At 44.8% G+C, this 19,636-nt stretch overlaps 1 protein-coding gene across 6 annotated transcripts in view; it reads left to right on the top strand.

Moving 5' to 3' along the window:
- Window positions 1-19,636, top strand: part of LOC105493400 (acyl-CoA dehydrogenase family member 10) — a 71,230-nt gene that overhangs the window by 3,891 nt on the left and 47,703 nt on the right. For 5 of the 6 annotated variants that reach the window (XM_011761003.2, XM_024796447.2, XM_024796446.2 and 2 more), the window contains exons 2-4: window positions 4,537-4,736; window positions 14,567-14,715; window positions 18,777-18,971. In XM_011761003.2, coding sequence (XP_011759305.2) covers window positions 4,550-4,736; window positions 14,567-14,715; window positions 18,777-18,971 — 531 coding nt within the window. In that variant the 5' untranslated portion in view covers window positions 4,537-4,549. Of the gene's footprint in view, window positions 1-4,536; window positions 4,737-14,566; window positions 14,716-18,776; window positions 18,972-19,636 lie in introns of those variants that run through there. The other variant, XM_071071048.1, reaches the window with a different exon arrangement.

Genomic DNA, 19,636 nt, shown 5'->3' with positions numbered 1-19,636 from the left:
AGGCCCCAAAAGCATTTTTCATCTCCACTAAGCCCTCACACAAAATGTATTGACCACTTTTACAAGTGTGTAAGTAAATTTCTCCTTCTATCATAAACATTGGCCTTGGCATAGGAACGTAAGTAAAACTGAAAATACGAATGAACCTTGACATTTTTAGTTTCAAATATTGCCCCCAAATTGAGCAAATTTCCACTTACTGTCATTGCATGGTGGTATCCTCAGCAGATGGTTGCAGGACTCCCTGCAGATACCAAAATCTGTGGATGCTCAAGTTCCTGATATTCAATGGTGTAGCATTTGTTTATAACCTATGCACAACCTCCTATATGCTTTAACCCATTTCCCGTTTAGAAAAAAAAAGTACTTGGCCAGGCACAGTGGCTCATGCTTGTAATCCCAGCACTTTGGGAGGCCGAGGCAGGTGGATCACTTAAGGTCAGGAGCTCAAGACCAGCCTGGCCTACATTGTGAAAACCCCTCTCTACTAAAAATACAAAAAACTAGCTGGATGTGGTGGCAAGCCCTGTAGTCTCAGCTACTCAGGAGGCTGAGGCAAGAGAACTGCTTGAACCCGGGAGGTGGTTGCAGTGACCCGAGATCACGCTACTGCACTCTAGCCTGGGCAACAGCGAGACTTTGTCTCAAAAAAAAAAAAAAAAAAGAGAAAGCAAAAAATGTGCAGCACGCTGCCAGCACAGTATTCTCAGGGCAAGCAGGATATGAGTTAAGTAATCCCTGGATTACTTATAATACTGGCTGGACATGATGGCTTATGCCTGTAATCCCAGCACTTAGGGAGGCTGAGGTGGGTGGATCACGAGGTCAGGAGATCGAGACCATTCTGGTCAACATGGTGAAATTCTGTCTCCACTAAAAATACAAAAATTAGCCGGGCGTGGTGGCGCACACCTGTAATCCCAGCTACTTGGGAGACTGAGGCAGGAGAATCGCTTGAACCTGGGAGGCGGAGTTTGCAGTGAGCCAAGATCATGCCACTGCACTATAGCCTGGTGACAGAGGGAGACACCATATCAACAAATATATATATTTAATATATATTATATGTATCAAATTATACTCATATCAAAATATATAAATATATACATACATATATATGTATACCTAAAACAGTGTAAGTACTATGTAAATAGTTGTTAGCCTGTATTTTTTGTTTGCATTTTTTGTTGTATTGTTATTTTATTGGGTTTTTTTGTTTGTTTGTTTTTGAGATGGAGTCTCGCTGTATAACCCAGGCTGGAATGTGGAGTGCAGTGGTGCGATCTTGGCTCACTGCAACCTCCACTTCCCGGGTTCAAGTGATTCTCATGTCCCAGCTTCCCGAGTATCTGGGATTACAGGCGTGCACCACCACACCCAGCTAATTTTTTTTGTGTGTATTTTTAGTAGAGACGGGGTTTCACAATGTTGACCAGGTTGGTCTCGAACTCTCAACCTCAGGTGATCCGCCTGCATTGGCATCCCAAAGTTCTGGGCATTACAGGTGTCAGCCACTGCGCCCGTACTGTGTGTGTGTGTTTTGTTTTACTTAGAATATTTTCTATTGTGGTTGGCCGAATCTGCAGATGTGGAACTCACAAATACAGAGGGCTGACTATACATGAGAAACACATTATATTCAGGATTTACCACTTAAGAGTCCTTTCTCTAGGTGCTTATAGAGGTTGAGTATCCCTTATCCCAAATGTTTGGAACCAGAAGTAGTTCAGATTTTGGATTTTGGTATATCTGCATATGTATAATGAGATATCTTGGGGTTGGGACCCAAGTCTGAACATGAAATTCACTTATGTTTCATATACATTGTATACATATAGACTGAGGGTAATTTTATACAATATTTTAAATAATTTTGTGCATGAAACAAAGTTTGTGTTAAGTACTTACGTGTGGAATTTTTCACTGTGGCATCGTGTGGGGGCTCAAAAAGTTTTGGATTTTGGATCACTTTGAGTTTTGGATATTTGGATTAGGGATGCTCAACCTGTGCAGTTTTTTGAGTCCTGGCCGGGCACTGTGGCTCACGCCTGTAATTCCAGCACTTTGGGAGGCCAAGGTAGGTGAATCACCTGAGGTCAGGAGTTTGATACCAACCTGACCAACATGGCGAAACCCCATCTCTATTAAAAATACAAAAATTAACCAGGTATGGTGGTGCCTGGTACCACCTGTAGTACCAGCTACTTGGGAGGCTGAGGTAGGAGAATCACTTGAACCCGGGAGGCAGAGGTAGCAGTGAGCCAAATTCATGCCACTACACTCCAGCCTGGGCAACAGAGTGAGACTCTCAAAAATAAAAAAGTTTCTAATTTTGGAGCATTTTAGATTTCAGATATTTGGATGGGGGATGCTCAAACTATATAGTTATGGAGTTCTTTTGGCCCCACGGAATTGACTCCTCTAAACTCAGAGGCTGTCTTACCAACCTGTTTTGCACTCTCCTGATTTTTAGTAAGCTTTTTAACTGTAGAAATCACATCAAAAGCTTAAAAATTTTCATGAAGAAACTAGAATTTTCCTTTATTATTTTGGTTTTTTCCCCATCTTTTTATTTCAAGCTTATAGAAAAGTCGAAAGAACAATAATCTCCCGTTATACCTTTCATCTAGACTCACTATTAATGTCTGGCCATGTTTGGTTTTCTCTATACACAGGTGTATATAGGTATGCATCTGTATACGTGTGCATGTATGTGTGTTGTGTCTGTCTTTTTTTTTTTTCTGAACCGTTCGAAAGTAAGTTTGGGGAACAGTTACTAGGCTGCTGCAGTGATCTGTAAGTGGAAATGATAGTGTTTTGTGGTGTGAGGGTGTCATCGTAAGTGCTAGGAGGAGGCGAGTACAGGACATCTTAGGAGCACACAGGAGAAACTCCTAATGAGTCTTTTCTGACTTCCAGAAGAGGCTTCATGAAGACAGTGACTGGTAAACTACAACCCAAAGAACTGTTTGGAATTAGCCAGGCAGCTGGTGGAACACAGCATTGCAAAGGAGGAGAACATGGGTTTGAGGAAACTGCATGTAGAGATGCGTGTCCAGATCATCCCAGGTTGAGGAGAAAAAATGGGGAGTTGCTGCAAAAAGGAATGAGTTTTTTTTTTTTTTTTTTTTTTTTCCTAAGATGGGGTCTGGCTTTGTCAACCAGGTTGGACTGCAGTGACACAATCTCAGCTCACTGCAACCTCCGCTTCCCAGGTTCAAGCAATTCTCCTACCTCAGCCTCCCGAGTAGCTGGGATTACAGGCGCCCAACACCATGCCCAGCTTATTTTTGTGTTTTTTAGTAGAGATGGGGTTTCGCTATGTTGGCCAGGCTGGTCTCCAACTCCTGACCTCAAGTGATCTGCCCATCTCAGCCTCCCTAAGTGAAGAGATTACAGGCCCGTGCCACTGTGCCTGATGGGAGTAGACCTTAGAGGGCCTTTTAAGCCAGGCTTAGGAATTGAGAGTTTATTTTAAGGGCAATGAGGAGCCATTGAAAGAGTTGTTTGTTTGTTTTTTGAGATGGAGTTTTGCTCTTGTTGCCCAGGCTGGAGTGCAATGGCACGATCTTGGCTCACTGCAACCTCCGCCTCCCGGATTCAAGCGATTCTCCTGCCTCAACCTCCAGAGTAGAGGGGATTACAGGCATGTGCCACCATGCCCAGCCAATTTTGTGTTTCTAGTAGAGATGGGGTTTCTCCATATTGGTCAGGCTGGTCTCGAACTCCCAACCCCAGGTGATCCACCCACCTCGGCCTCCCAAAGTGGTGGGATTACCGGCATGAGCTACTGTGCCTGGCCCAGATTTGCAATTTTGAAAGAATACTCTGACTGGAGGGTGAAGAAAAAATTGGAGAGAGGTCTGAGAAGAGGCAAGGGGGCCAGTTAGGATCCATGGGCAAGATGGTGGCAGTGAGAATGCAAAGAGGTAGATGAGATTTTCAGGAGGAAGACTTGACAGCACAGAACTATATGGGGCGTGGTGAGGTAAAGACTGCGGAAAGTTACCAGGTGTGGTGGTTCATGCCTGTAATCCCAGCACTGTGGGAGGCCAAGGCGGGTAGATCACGAGGTCAGGAGATTGAGACCATCCTGGCTAACACAGTGAAACCCCGTCTCTACTAAAAATACAAAAAATTAGCTGGGCGTGGTGGCGGGCACCTGTAGTCCCAGCTACTCGGGAGGCTGAGGCAGGAGAATGGTGTAAACCCGGGAGGCGGAGCTCACAGTGAGCTGAGATTGTGCCACTGCACTCCAGCTTGGGTGACAGAGCAAGACTCCGTCTCTAAAAAAAAAAGAAATTGCGGAAAGTCAGGGCGAGTCCCAGCTTTCTAGCTTGGGCAGCCGAGTGAACGATGGAGCCCTTGACCGAGTAGCCAGGGAGGGAGGAGACACTGAGGTCAGTTGTGGGTGTGATTCGAAGTGCCTGTTGGAGATGGGTTAGAGATGTCTGGCTGGCCCCTCTGACTCTAGGATGGAGGCCTGCGTGGGAGGCAGTGCAGGCACGTCACGCCCTGTGCCTTCTTCCCACACAGCCTCGGCTTCACCATGTGTGTAAGGAGCTGTTGCCAGTCCTCCTGTCTCCAGTGGGCGTGGAGGACAGCCTTCCTGAAACACATCCAGCGCAGGCACCAGGGGTCCCACCGATGGACGCACCTTGGAGGCAGCACCTATAGAGCAGTGATTTTCGACATGGGCGGAGTTCTCATTCCTTCTCCCGGGAGAGTCGCTGCGGGTGAGCTATTCATTCTGTTTCACTTTGGGGGACTAGGGTGGTGGTGGGAGAATGGAGGGTGATCAGGAAGGCAGAGGGGAACACTTGGGCAGCAGTGTGTCCTAGCAGGCCATGCTCTGGCTCTCGAGTCAAATTCCAAGCACCACTAGGGGGCTGAGTGTCTTGGGCACATGGTTTAGCTTCTCCATATCTTACTTTCCTCATCATTAAATGAGAGCTAATGGTAGTGCCTTCCTCCTTGGGATCTGGCGGAGAGTTATCCGTGGGAAGCACTTGCTTAGCACAGTGATTGCTCAGTGCATCCTAAATTCTCAATCAATGATGAGCTGCCATGAGTACTGTGATTAGAATTTAACCACCAAGGCAGGGCACAGTGACTGAGGCCTGTAATCCCAGCACTTTGGGAGACCGAGGTGGGAGGGTCGTTTGAGCCCAGGAGTTCAAGACCAGCCTGAACAACATAATGAGACCCCATATCTGCAGAAATTTAAAAATTATCTGGGCACGTTGACATGCACCTGTAGTTCTAGCTACTTAGGAGGCTGAGGTGGGGGGATCACATGAGTCCAGGTGGTTGAGGCTGTAGTCAGCCATGATCATGCCACTGCACTCCAGCCTGTGTAACAGAGGAAGACCCTTACTCAAAAACAAACAAACAAAAAACCCAAAGAATTTAACCACTTTTTCTTGGGAACTGTGCTGCTTCTGAAATCTAGAATGCTGAAAGTCCCCTTTTGATTACAGCCTTCCTCTGTTCTACCCCACTCCCTCTAAACCTGCTTCTGGACTGACAGGGTAAGAATCAGCCCTCTGGTGTCTGGTCTTCTCTTTACCTGCCCCTTCCTGGTTTTACTTCTTTTCTACTCAGTTCAGCTTTTATTAGTTAGAGTCGTTTTGGCTTCAGGCAGTAGAAAACCTAAAAAAAATAGTGACTGAAACAAGCTAGAAGTTTCTCTTGCACATAAAAGCCCAGGTATGTGGTCTGGGGCACTGTGTGATGTGACTCTGTGGTATCAGGGACTCCAGCTCTTTCTAGCATGTTGCTCTACTGTGACTTTTCATTTCCACTCTCACCTCGTGGTCTGTCTTGGCTGTCTCACCTGCTGCTATCACATTCTCATGCCAGCCAGCAAGAAGGACAAAGGGGCAGACAGACAGCCATCCCTCTCCTTTTGAGCTTCTGCGGTGGCCAGCTGGCCAGTTCTCCATCCTGAATCAACCCAGGCACAGGTTTTCTATGCCTGCATGTCTAGGCTTTCCAGCACTGCTGACCAAATTACTCAGCCATGCAAACTGGCTGCACAAGCTAGTTTTGAGCTCCAGCCTCAGGTGGGCCCTTGGTGCTACACCTGAGCCTCTCTGTTCCTTCACTCATATCTCTGTCATGTTTACCTCAGGGGCTGTTCCAGACTGTCTGCTCCCCCTGCTCCTTACCACCCCCAAATATTCTTGTTCTGCAGACAGCTGAATCTATTCTTTTACAAAGAACGTAAAGACTAAGCCTGAGCAACACAGTGAGACCCCATCTTGAGCTAGGATTGCACCACTGCATCCCAGACTGGGCAACAGGCTTTTTTAGAGAACCTGTCTCTAAAAAAAAAGGCAGTGGGGAAGAACATAAAGATCAGTGAACAGAAAGTTTCTTGACTTTCTCCAGAATATCTTAAGAACCAATTCACTTCTCTCCATTCCCACTGCCTCCACCCTTGCCTTCTCTCACCCAAATGATGTCATCAGCCTCCTAACTCTTTCCCTGCCTCTGGCTTTCTGGATTTTACAAAATCTCCTCCCAGCTCCAGAATTACCTTTCTAAAACATAGATCTTGCTTCTGCGCTTAGCGGCTCACACCTGTAATCTCAGCACTTCAGGAGGCCAAGGTGGGCAGATCACTTGAGCACAGGAGTTCACGACCAGCCTGGCTAACCTGGTGAAACCTCATCTCTACGATAAATACAAAAAACTTACCTGGGTGTGGTGGTGCATGGATGTAGTCCCAGCTACTTGAGGGGCTGTGGTAGGAGGATCACTTTAGCCCAGGCGGTTGAGGCTTCAGTGAGCTGAGATTGCACCACTGCACTCCAGCCTGGGTGACAAAGTGAGACCCTGTCACAAAATAATAAATAAAATAAAAATAAAGCATAGATCTTGTTCCTTTCATCCCTGGCTTGAAAACCTTGAATACCTGCATGTAGTCCCCTAGATTAAGTCTGGAAGCTTTCGCCTGGGATTCAGGGCTCCTCTCAGTTCTAGCTTTCCTGCTATGGACTACCTGATGCTCCCCAGGCATGCCAGGCGCATTTGCATGTTTATGCCTTTGCAAGCTCTGTTTCCTCCCTGTCTCCTCTGCCTGTTCAAATCCTACTGATGCTTTTAATGGCAAATTTAAGGGGATATTATTCAGCAATGACTGGAATCTTTTGAACACTCAATAAATCTCATGGTTGTTATTAACTTCAAGAGTCCTCTTCTGTCAAGACTTCTCCAACCTCATTTGCAACCTGGGCAGAATGTTCCTGGATAGCCAATTCCCATGCAAGTTTCACCTTCACTGAGACATTTTAGTTTGCAGTGGGATGTGTTCATGTCTCCTCTATGGGGCTCTTGGATTCCAGGACCCCAGATCTGGGATTTCTTCACTTCACTGTTGCAGTGTTAGCTCTGCAGGCTGTCTCAGTCATTCAGGAAATATTTGATGGGTAGGTGTGTGAAAAAAATAGTGATGCCTTATACTTTGTCTTTTGCTTGACTGGAGCTTCTGATGTTTATTTCAAATGAACCATATCAAGGGTCATTTGATAAGAATATGCTAGAATTGGCAAGGTGCGGTGGCTCACGCCTGTAATCTCAGCACTTTGGGAGGACGAGAGATGGGTGGATCACTTGAGGTCATGAGTTTGAGACCAGCCTGGCCAACATGACAAAACCCTGTCTGTACTAAAAATACAAAAATAAGCCAGGCATGGTGGTGGGCACCTGTAATCACAGCTACTCTGGAGGCTGAGCAGGGAGAATCGCTTGAACCCAGGAAACAGAGGTTGCAGTGAGCTGAGATCACACCATTGCACTGCAGCTTGGGAGACAGAGCAAGACTGTCACTGCAGTCTGAAACTCCTGGGCTCAAACAGTCCTGCCTCAGGCTCCCAAGTAGCTGGACTACAGGTGTTAGCCACTGTGCCTAATTTTTGTTTGTTATAGAGATGGGGTCTTGCTATGTTGCTCAAGCTAGTCTCAAACTCCTGGGCTCAAGTGATCCTCCTGCCTTGGCCTCTTGAGTCATTGGAATTACAGGCGTGAGCTACCATGCCTCACCTGCTGTCTGTTTTTGTATGGCCTGTCAGCCAAGAATGACTTTTATGTTTTGAAATACTAATTGAAAAAATCAAAACAAGAATAATATTTTGTGACATGTGAAAATTATGTGAAATTCACATTTCAATGTCCATAAAAATGAAATTTTTTTAGAAAACTGTCTTGCCCATTTGTTTACATATTGTCCATGACTGCTTTTGCCCTGCACTGGCAGAGTTGAGTAATTTCAACAGGGTCCCTAATGCCTTCAAAGCCTAAAATATTTATCATCTGGCCCTTTTCAGAAAAGCTTGATTTAAGCTATTAGTTTACTATAAAATTAGTACACACAACAAAGAATTCAAAGTACAGCCCAAACATTTTAGTTTTTTATTTTTTATTTTACTTTATTTTTCTCCAAAAATGCATTTTCATACCAAAGCTCAAACACTTTAAGATTGAATTTAGGCCGAGCATGGTGACTCATGCTTGTAATCCCAGCATTTTGGGAGGCCAAGGTGGTTGGATCACGAGGTCAGGAGATTGAAACCATCCTGGCTAACATGGTGAAACCCTGTCTCTACTAAAAATACAAAAAATTAGCTGGGTGTGGTGGCAGGCGCCTGTGGTCCCAGTTACTTGGGAGGCTGAGGCAGGAGAATGGCATGAACCCGGGAGGTGGAGCTTGCAGTGAGCCAAGATCGCACCACTGCACTCCAACCTGGCCGACAGAGCGAGACTCTGTCTCAAAAAAAAAAAAAAAAAAATTAGTTGGGCATGGTAAACCATGCCTGTAATCCCAGATACTCAGAAGGCTGAGGCAGAAGAATTGCTGGAACTCAGGAGGCAGAGGTTGCAGTGTGCCAAGATAGCACCACTGCACTCCAGCCTGGGTGACAGATCAAGACTCCATCTTGAAAAAAAAAAATTGAATTCAGAGGGTATAATGATTTCGAAATTTCAGAATGTTTGACTTTAAAATTTTTGTTAGGCTGGGCGCGGTGGCTCAAGCCTGTAATCCCAGCACTTTGGGAGGCCAAGACGGGCGGATCACGAGGTCAGGAGATCGAGACCATCCTGGCTAACACAGTGAATCCCCGTCTCTACTAAAAAATACAAAAAACTAGCTGGGCGAGGTGGCGGGCGCCTGTAGTCCCAGCTACTCGGGAGGCTGAGGCAGGAGAATGGCGTAAATCCGGGAGGCGGAGCTTGCAGTGAGCCGAGATCTGGCCACTGCACTCCAGCCTGGGCGACAGAGCGAGACTCCGCCTCAAAAAAAAAAAAAAAAAATTTTGTTAGTGTGGTAGATGAAAATTCCATCTTTGTGGTTTCTTTCCTTTTCCTTTTTTTTGAGACAGAGCCTCACTCTGTTGCCCAGGCTGAAGTGCAATGGCATGATCTTGGCTCACTGCAACCTCCATCTCCCAGGTTCAAGCAATTCTCATGCTTCAGCCTCCGAAGTAACTGGTATTACAGGTGTGTGCCACCATACTCAGCTAATTTTGTATTTTTAGTAGAGACAGGGTTTCGCCATGTTGACCAGGTTGGTCTCTTTTTTTTTTTTTTTTTTTTGAGACAGAGTCTTGCTGTGTTGCCCAGGTTGGAGTGCAGTGATGCCATCTCGGCTCACTGCAAGCTCCGCCTCCTGGGTTCACACCATTCTCTTGCCTCAACCTCCTGAGTAGCTGGGACTACAGGCGCCTGCCACCATGCCCTGCTAATTTTTTGTATTTTTAGTAGAGACGGGTTTCACTGTGTTAGCCAGGATGATCTCAATCTCCGGACCTCGTGTTCCGTTCGCCTCAGCCTCCCAAAGTGCTGGGATTATAGGCGTAAGCCACCGGGCCTGGCCTTTTTTTTTTTTTCTTTCTGTTATTTTAATGTTCATTTGCCTGATTGTGACTGAGTTTGAGCCTTTTATTTTTTATTTTTTTTGAGTCGGAGTCTCACTCTGTCACCCTGGTTAGAGTGCAGTGGTGTGATCTCGGCTCATTGTAACCTCTGCCTCCCTAGTTCAAGCTATTCTCATGGCTCAGCCTTTCTAGTAGCTGGGACTACAGGCGTGTACCACCATGCCTGGCTAATTTTTTGTATGTTTTTAGTAGAGATGGGGTTTCACCATGTTGGCCAGGCTGGTCTTGAACTCCTGACCTGAAATGACCCACCTGCCTCAGGGTTTCAAGGTGCTGAGATTATAGGCACAAGCCACTGCATCTGGCTGGCTTTGTTTTGTTGTTGTTGTTGTTGTTTGTTTGTTTTCTGAGAGAGCATCTTGCTGTATTGCCCAGGCTGTCAGGCTGGTCTCAAACTCCTAGTCTGAAGTGATCCTCCTGCCTCCTGAGTAGTGAGCCTTTCTTTTTTTTTTTTTTAATATTATTGGTCATTCAGTTTTTCCATGAATTGCTCACTTTTCTTGCTAATTTTCAGTAATAACCTTTTTTTCTTTTTGAGATGGAGTTTTGCTCTTGTTGCCCAGGCTGGAATGCAGTGGCGCAATCTTGGCTCACCACAACTTCCACCTCCCAAGTTCAAGCACTTCTCCTGCCTCAGCCTCCTAAGTAGCTGGGATTACACGCATGCACCACCACGCCCGGCTAATTTTGTATTTTTAGTAGAGACGGGGTTTCTCCATGTTGGTCAGGCTGGTCTTGAACTCCCTACCTCAGATAATCCTCCTGCCTCTGCCTCCCAAAATGCTGGGATTACAGGCGTGAGCCACTGCGCCTGGCCAGTAATAACCTTTTATCTGTTGTATCACTTGCGAATATTTTCTCGTTTATGCATTGTCTTTTGATTTTATTGATAATGGTTTTAGCTGTACCAAAGTTTTGTTTTTCTTTCAAGATGAAATTTCACTCTGCCACTCAGGCTAGAGTAAAGTGGAGTGACCTTGGCTCACTGCAACCTCTGCCTCCCAGGCTCAAGCTGTCCTCCTTCAGCCTCACAGGTTGCTGAGACTACAGGCTTGCACCACCAAACCTGGCTCATTTTTGTATTTTTTGTAGAGATAGGGTTTCACTATGTTACCCAGGCTGGCCTTGGGAGTGTAACGGAATACCACACAGATGTTAAAACATGAACTTGAACTTGGGAGTGTAAACAATCTGTCCACCTCCACCTCCCAAAGTGCTAGGATTTTAGCCATGAGTCACCATGCCTAGCCTTCTGTATTGTTTTCAATTTTTTAGAATTTTATTTTTCTGACTTGGATATTTACTGTATTGGGAATTGGTTTTGTGATGGCCTGAAAGATTATTTAATTTAATTTTTATTCCATATTGAAACCTAGTTATGCCAACCCCATTTATTGAATAGTAACTGCTAAAAGAGTATAAAATACAGAGGAAATTTCCTGCTGCCACCTCGACCCTTTCCCAGTTGATTCCAGACTTCAGTGATTATCATTGTGAAAAGTTTCTTGTTTATTTTCAAAAAATTGCCCATGTGTGTGTGTGTGAGTGTGTGTGTCTGTGTGTGTGTATACAAACTGGATCATATGCTGTAGACTGTTCCATACCTTTTTTTGACTCAGTATGATATTTTGCCATCTTTATCAGTTGGCATATGTCTACGATCTAGTTTGGGGCTTAGCAAACTTTTTCTGTAAAGGGCTAGACATAGTGGATGCGATGGCTCATGCCTACAATCCCAGCAGTTTGGGAGGCCGAAGTGGGAGATTGTTTGAGGCCAGGAGTTTGAGACTAGCCTGGGCAACATAGTGAGATCCCCATTTCTACAAAAAATAAAAAAATTGCTCGGCATGGTAGCACGCACCTGTAATCCCAGCTCCTCAGGAGGCTAAGGCAGAAGGATCACTTGATCCTGGGAGCTTGAGGCTGAAGTGGGCCATGACTGTGCCACAGCACCCCAGCCTGGGCAGCAGCAAGACCCCATCTTTTTTTTTTTTTTTTTTTTTTTTTTTGCTGTTGTAAATGCTACTTGTATTTTAAGACCCCATCTTAAAAAAAAAAATAAAGAAAGGCTAGATAGGCCTTGTGAACCATACTCTCAGTCATAACTATTAACTTCTACCATTGCAGCAAGAAAGCAATAATAGACAATAGTAAACAAGTGTGGCTGTGTTCCAATAAGACTTTATTTACGAAAATAGGTAGAGCCAGGCATGCTGGTGTGTGCCTATAGTTCCAGCTACTAGGGAGACTGAGGTGGAGGTTCATTTGAGCCCAGGAGTTCGAGGCCAGCCTGAGCAACACAGCAAGACCCCATCTCTTAAAAAAATAGATAGGAGACAGATTTGCCCCCAAACCATATTTTGCTGACCTTTGGGCAAGTTTATATGTTTTAACATCTGTGTGGTATTCCGTTATCTGAATATATCATAATTGATGTAATAAGCACCTTATTAATATACATTTAACTTTTCTAGTTATTTTTATTATGAACAATTCTGCACAAACAGCCTTGTACATAACCTTTGCTTACTTTCATAAATATATATGGAAGAAATTTCTGGAAGTAGAATTACTACATCAAATGTATGTGCATTTCAGATTTTGACAGAAATTATCAAATTGCTGTGTCTGCAGAGGTTGTGCTTGTTTACGCTTCCATCAACAGCATATGAGGTGCCAGTTTCCTCACATGCTTACTAACTCCGGGGCTGTGAAAAATGCTATATGCTTTAGCTCTAAAATTAAAGAAGTATTTTTTGGATTGAGTTTTAACAGCCTCGTTATTTTCAAAGGACATATACCAGATTGTTAACGTTGGCTATTTCTGAAAGATAGGATTGCTTGTCCTGTTTCCTTCCTTCCTTCCTTCCTTCCTTCCTTCCTTCCTTCCTTCCTTCCTCTTCCTCTTCTTTTTTTTTTTTTTTTTTTTTTTAAGAGATGGGGTCTTGGCCGGGCGCGGTGGCTTAAACCTGTAATCCCAGCACTTTGGGAGGCCGAGACGGGCAGATCACGAGGTCAGGAGATCGAGACCATCCTAGCTAACACGATGAAACCCCGTCTCTACTAAAAAATACAAAAAACTAGCCGGGCGAGGTGGCGGGCGCCTGTAGTCCCAGCTATATGGGAGGCTGAGGCAGGAGAATGGCGTAAACCTGGGAGGCGGAGCTTGCAGTGAGCTGAGATCCGGCCACTGCACTCCAGCCCAGGCGACAGAGCAAGACTCCGTCTCAAAAAAAAAAAAAAAAAAAAAAAGAGAGATGGGGTCTTGCTCTGTGTCCCCAGGCTGCAATGCGGTGGCACCATCAAAGCTCACTGCAACCTCAAACTCCTGGGCTTAAGTGATCCTCCCACCTCAGTTTCCCAAGTAGCTAGAATTACAGGTGCATGCCACCACGCCAAGCTAATTTTTAAATTTTTTCTAGAGACAAGGTTTCATCATGTGGCCCAGGCTGGTATCAGACTCCTGGCCTCAAGCAATCCTCCCACTTTGGCCTCCCAAAGTGCTGGGATTATAGGTGTGAGCTACTGTACTCAGCCTACTTTCTTTTGTGTAGCTTTCTATGAAATATATTGTCTGAAAAATTTTCAATGCACAGGCACTACTTTATCAGAAAAAAACAACAAAGGTTTTTTAATTCCAAAACAAAAGCTATATGTAAAGTGTATTTTGTCTTAGATATATAATTATGAATGTTGTTTGTATATATTTGCCCCCAGCATCTGTACTGTAGACAGAAAAAGCAACTGTGGATGGGGAGAAACAATCCTTGCACAAATGTTCCCAGTATTCCACAGATACTGATGCTGATCCATCCACTGCCTTATCTCTTTGTGGACAGAAATTTCCTTCTTGGCCAGGCGCAGTGGCTCACACCTGTAATCCCAGCACCTTGGGAGGCTGAGGCAGGCGGATCACCTGAGGTCAGGAGTTTGAGATCAGCCTGGCCAACATGGTGAAACCCCGTCTCTACTGAAAATACAGAAATTAGCCAGACTTGGTGGCGCATGCCTGTAATCTCAGCTACTTGCGGGGCTGAGGCATGAGAATCACTTGAACCTGTGCGGCGGAGGTTGCAGTGAGCTGAGATTGTACCACTGCACTCCAGCCTGGGTGACTGAGTGAGCCTTTTTCTGAAAAAAAGACGTTTCCTTCCTTATCTACAAAGACAGCATTTCAGGCAAACATTTCAGTGTATCCATTCCATGCTGTGAAGAATTACTATAGCTTATAGAAGGAAGGGCATGTTTTGGGGACCACCAGGATCTGGCTTATTCCTTCATGTGCTTCCATAGTCTCTGCCAGGTCCAGGTAAGTGACCTAACATATGGTCTGGTGAATATGAGACCAAGGAAGAAAATTCATCATGCAGTGCCCAGAGTCCTCTCAAGCAAGCACTAAGGACCTGATGCTTCACAGCAGTGTGCTCTCTGTCGTACAAATTAGTATTGTTCTTCCTCTGGGTGTCTAAGGTTGAGATTTTGCATTTTGTGAATGTCTGCAAATTTCCAACAGCATCCACCCTGGCAGTACGGCGAGGCCATAGGAACTGGTATGGTAATTTTCCTGAGCTCCCTAAACCCCATCATGTATCAATGTATTCCACTTTTGCATATTTTACTTCCTATAGAATGGGAGGTACAGAATCGTATCCCTTCTGGAACTATTTTAAAGGCCTTGATGGAAGGTGGTGAAAATGGGCCCTGGATGAGATTTATGAGAGCAGAAATAACAGCAGAGGGTTTTTTACGAGAATTTGGGAGACTATGCTCTGAAATGGTGAGTGATAAACATACCTACATTTCCATATTTTTCTTTTTGCCTTGAGTAGTGGTTGCAACATTCATGTATAAGTTAGTTAAACTGAAAATAAAATGAAACCTTATAACCCATTACATGTTTTAAAGTTATTTCTTAGGCCAGGCGCTGTGGCTCATGCCTATAATCCCAGCACTTTGGGAGGCCAGAGGGTGGATCACCTGAGGTCAGAAGTTTGAGACCAGCCTGGCTAACATGGTGAAACCTCGTTTCTACTACAAATACAAAAAATTAGCTGGCTGTGGTGGCGCACACCTGTAATCCCAGCTATTTGGGAAGCTGAGGCAGGAGAATCGCTTGAACCTCGAGGGTGGAGGTTGCAGTGAGCTGAGATCATGCCATTGCACTCCAGCTTGGGCAACAAGAGCGAAACTCTGTCTCAAAAAAAAAAAAGTTATTTATTTCACCCCTAGGTGTTCAATTTATATATGAATAACTAAAAATATTCTTAGCCAGGTGTGGTGGCTCACGCCTGTAACTTCAGCACTTTGGGAGGCTGAGATAGAAGAACTGTTTGAACTCTGGAGTTTGAGACCAGCTTAGGCAACATAGCCAGACCTCATCTCTACTAAAAATCAAAAAAATTAGCCAGGCATGGTGTCACACACCTCTGGTCCCAGCTATTCAGGAGGCTGAGGCTTGAGCCCTAGAGACTGAGGCTTCAGCGAGCCATGACCATGCCACTGCACTGCAGCCTGGGCAACATAACAAGACTCTGTCTCAAAAAAAAAAAAAAAAATTCTTTACTAAGTTCCTCCAGCATATACATATATATATATATATATATATATATATATATATATTTTTTTTTTTTTTTTTTTTTTTTTTTTTTTTTTGAGACGGAGTCTTGCTCTGTCGCCCAGGCTGGAGTGCAGTGGCAGGATCTCGGCTCACTGCAAGCTCCGCCTCCCGGGTTCACGCCATTCTCCTGCCTCAGCCTCCTGAGTAGCTGGGACTACAGACACCCGCCACCTCGCCCGGCTAGTTTTTTTGTATTTTTTTAGTAGAGACGGGGTTTCACCGTGTTAGCCAGGATGGTCTTGATCTCCTGACCTCGTGATCCGCCCGTCTCAGCCTCCCAAAGTGCTGGGATTACAGGCTTGAGCCACCGCGCCCAGCCAGCATATATTTTTTTAATGTTTTCTAGTGTATTATAAAGGATATTATGAAGGATACGAAAGAACAGCCAGATAACAAGATACCTGGGGGCAAAGGTTTTAGAGCCATTGTACCCTTTCTGGGCCTGCCACCCTTCTCCCAGCACCTCCATGCATTCAGCAACCTGAAAGCTCCCCTCCAACAGATACCAAAACAGGAGCTGTCTACATAATGGCTTTGATAAAACAGCTTATTTAAAACAATAATAATATTGAACATTTTTTTCTGTACTGTGCACTGTTCTAAGCTCTTTATATAGCTCATGTAACTGTAATGGGTCTACTAAAATATAATTTAAAATATAGTAAGAAAAGTTCTGTAGGTAGATGGTGGTGATGGTGATGGTTGCACGACAACATGACTGTACTTAATGCCACTGCCCTGTATACTTAAAAATGGTCAAGTGCGGTGGCTCATGCCTGTGATCCCAGCATTTTGGGAGGCCAAGGTGGGCGGATCACCTGAGGTCAGGAGTTCAAGACCAGCCTGGCCAACATGGTGAAACCCCATCTCTACTAAAAATATAAAGTTTAGCCAGGCGTGGTGGTGGGCATCTGTAATCCCAGCTACTTGGGAGGCTGAGACAGGAGAGTTGCTTGAACCTGGGAGGCAGAGGTTACAGTGAGCTGAGATCGAGATTACACCACTGCACTCCAGCCTGGGTGACAGAGTGAGACTCCATCTCAAAAACAAAAAACAAGGTTAAAATGGTAAATTTTGTGTTACATATATTTTCCACAATTTATATATATACACATATATGTGTATATATAATAGGAAACCTTGAAAACATGCAAAGTGAAAGAAGCCAGTCAAAAAAGACCACATGGTATGTGATTCCATCTGTGTGAAATGTTCAGAATAGGCAAATCCATAGAGATAGAAAGTAGATTGGTGGTTTTCTAGTACAGGGAGACTTGGGGGAAATGAGGAGTGACTGTTAATGGGTATGGTTTACTGTTTTTTTTTTTGTTTTTTTTTTTGTTTTTTTGAGACGGAGTCTCGCTCTGTCGCCCAGGCTGGAGTGCAGTGGCGCGATCTCGGCTCACTGCAAGCTCCGCCTCCTGGGTTCACGCCATTCTCCTGCCTCAGCCTCCCGAGTAGCTGGGACTACAGGCGCCCACAACCGCGCCCGGCTAATTTTTTTTGTATTTTTAGTAGAGACGGGGTTTCACCGTGGTCTCGATCTCCTGACCTTGTGATCCGCCCGCCTCGGCCTCCCAAAGTGCTGGGATTACAGGCGTAGGCCACCGCGCCCGGCCGGTTTACTGTTTTTAAAAAAAATTTTTTTTTGAGACAGAGTCTCGCTCTGTCACCCAGGCTGGAGTACAGTGGAGCAGTCTCAGCTCACTGCAACCTCTGCCCCCCGAGTTCAAGTGATTCTCCTGCCTTAGCCTCCCGAGTAGCTGGACAGGCATGCGCCACCAGCCCCAGCTAATTTTTGTATTTTTAGTAGAGACAGGGTTTCACCATGTTGACCAGGAAGGTCTCGATCTCTTGACCTTGTGATCTGCCTGCCTCTGCCTCCCAAAGTGCTGGGATTACAGGTGTGAGCCACCACACCTGGCTGATTTGCTCTTTAGAGTAATGAAAATGTCCTAAAACTGATGGCAGTGATGGTTGCACAACTTTGTGAATATATTAAAAACCACTGAATTGCACTCCTTAAATAGGTGACTTGCATGGCATGTGAATTATATTTCAGTAAAGCTGTTCTAAAATCTGTGTGTGTATATGTATATATAAAATAGCAGGCTTGCCTTTGCAGATTTTGAAATGTGATAATATAAGAGTTTTCTTTTTTTTTTTTTTTTTGAGACGGAGTCTTGCTCTGTTGCCCAGGCTGGAGTGCAGTGGCATGGTCTCGGCTCACTGCAACCTCCGTCTCCTGGGTTCAAGCTATTCTCCTGCTTCAGCCTCCCGAGTAGCTGGGACTATAGGTGCGTGCCACCACGCTTGGCTAACTTTTTGCATTTTTACTAGAGACAGGGTTTTACCATGTTAGCCAGGATGGTCTTGATCACCTGACTTTGTGATCCGCCCGCCTCAGCCTCCCAAAGTGCTGGGATTACAGACGTGAGCCATTGCGCCCGGTCTTATAAGAGTTTTCAAAACCCACACAGATTGAATTTAAAAACAAGAAAAAAATTGATCAGAAACTAAAGTTCATAATGGTGATGCTGAGGCAATACAAAAAGCATTAAATGACTTCTCAAGCATTAAAAATTAAATTACATATACTTAATATACTTTTAGAGTTCACTGTATCCTCTTATGATACGCTGGTTTTTTTTTTTTTCGACTAGCAATCCATGAGCAGAATAAAGAACTCATTTAATTGTAATATTGGTATAAATAGCTCCATTCCCTACTCTGTTGCTCAGGCTGGAGTGCAATGGCTTGATCATAGCTCACTGCAGCCCCAGGCTCCAAGGCTCAAGCCATCCTCCCACCTCAACCCCCTGAGTAGCTGGGACCACAGGTATGCGCCACCAAGCCTGGCTAAGTTAAAAAACTTTTTTTTTTAGATCTCACTTTGTTGCCCAGGCTGGTGTCAAACTCCTGAGCTCAAGCAGTTCTCCCACCTCAGCCTCCCAAAATGCTGGGATTACAGGTGTGAGCCGCTGTGCCTAGCCTATAACTCTAGTCCTAGGTAACTTTTTAAAATCTTATATGAGAGTTCAGCACAGGGGCTGAGGAAGTGAGAAACACAGTTCCTGCAGGCAGCAAGCTATGAGCCTCGGCTCCTGTAGCCAGAGAGCAGAAGGACTCCAGAAATAAGCTTATTTTTTTTTTTTCTGTTGGCCATGAGTGTTTGTCACTCTTAATGATTGCTGTTCTCCCCTGCCCTCTCCTGTTTTTAGTCAAAAACCTCCGTGCCGGTGGACTCATTTTTCTCTCTGCTGACCAGTGAGCGAGTGGCAAAGCAGTTCCCAGTGATGACTGAGGCCATAACTCAAATTCGGGCAAAAGGTCTTCAGACTGCAGTCTTGAGCAATAATTTTTATCTTCCCAACCAGAAAAGCTTTTTGCCCCTGGACCGGAAACAGTTTGATGTGGTAAGCTTGAGCTAATTGAAAACCATTGGAACAGAATCTGTGCCCTTGCTTCAGGGTGCAGCGTTAAATGCTGCCTTCTAACAGGTCTTGAGTGAGGGAGTTTTTCCTTCAGACACTTGACTAAGTTAGGTTTAAATGCAATAGGTTGAAAACAGACCTTTTAAAATAACACTGTGTTCTTAGCAAGATCAGACATTTATGGCATTTGATAACCGGTTGACACTTCAGCTTTACATTCTAAATTCAAACCTTAGTCTTCATATAACACAAGCATCTCTATCAGCCCTTACATCTTAATGGATCCTTTGGCCTTTTCTAAGATGAACTATGTTGCCTTCTATTTCTGTGACATTAATTCCTAGACCAGTGCTGTCCAATAAAACTTTACTGACTTCCTTGGCCTGATTTACTTCCATACTAAATCCATCTGCTCCATGTGTGTATCCCAACCTGTCATGTGATAAACCTATAGTTTTGACATGCTTGGCTGTATTTGGGTACTTTACTTATTTATTTATTTTTATTTATTTATTTTGAGATGGAGTCTCGCTCTGTAACCCAGGCTGGAGTTCAGTGGCGCAATCTCAGCTCACTGCAACCTCCGCTTCCCAGGTTCAAGCCATTCTCATGCCTCAGACTCCTGAGTAGCTGGAATTACAGATGTG

The sequence above is a fragment of the Macaca nemestrina genome, chromosome 10 (genome assembly GCF_043159975.1).
Source record: "Macaca nemestrina isolate mMacNem1 chromosome 10, mMacNem.hap1, whole genome shotgun sequence".
In the NCBI taxonomy this organism is placed as follows: Eukaryota; Metazoa; Chordata; class Mammalia; order Primates; family Cercopithecidae; genus Macaca; species Macaca nemestrina.
This window is presented reverse-complemented; position numbering and strand designations above follow the sequence as displayed.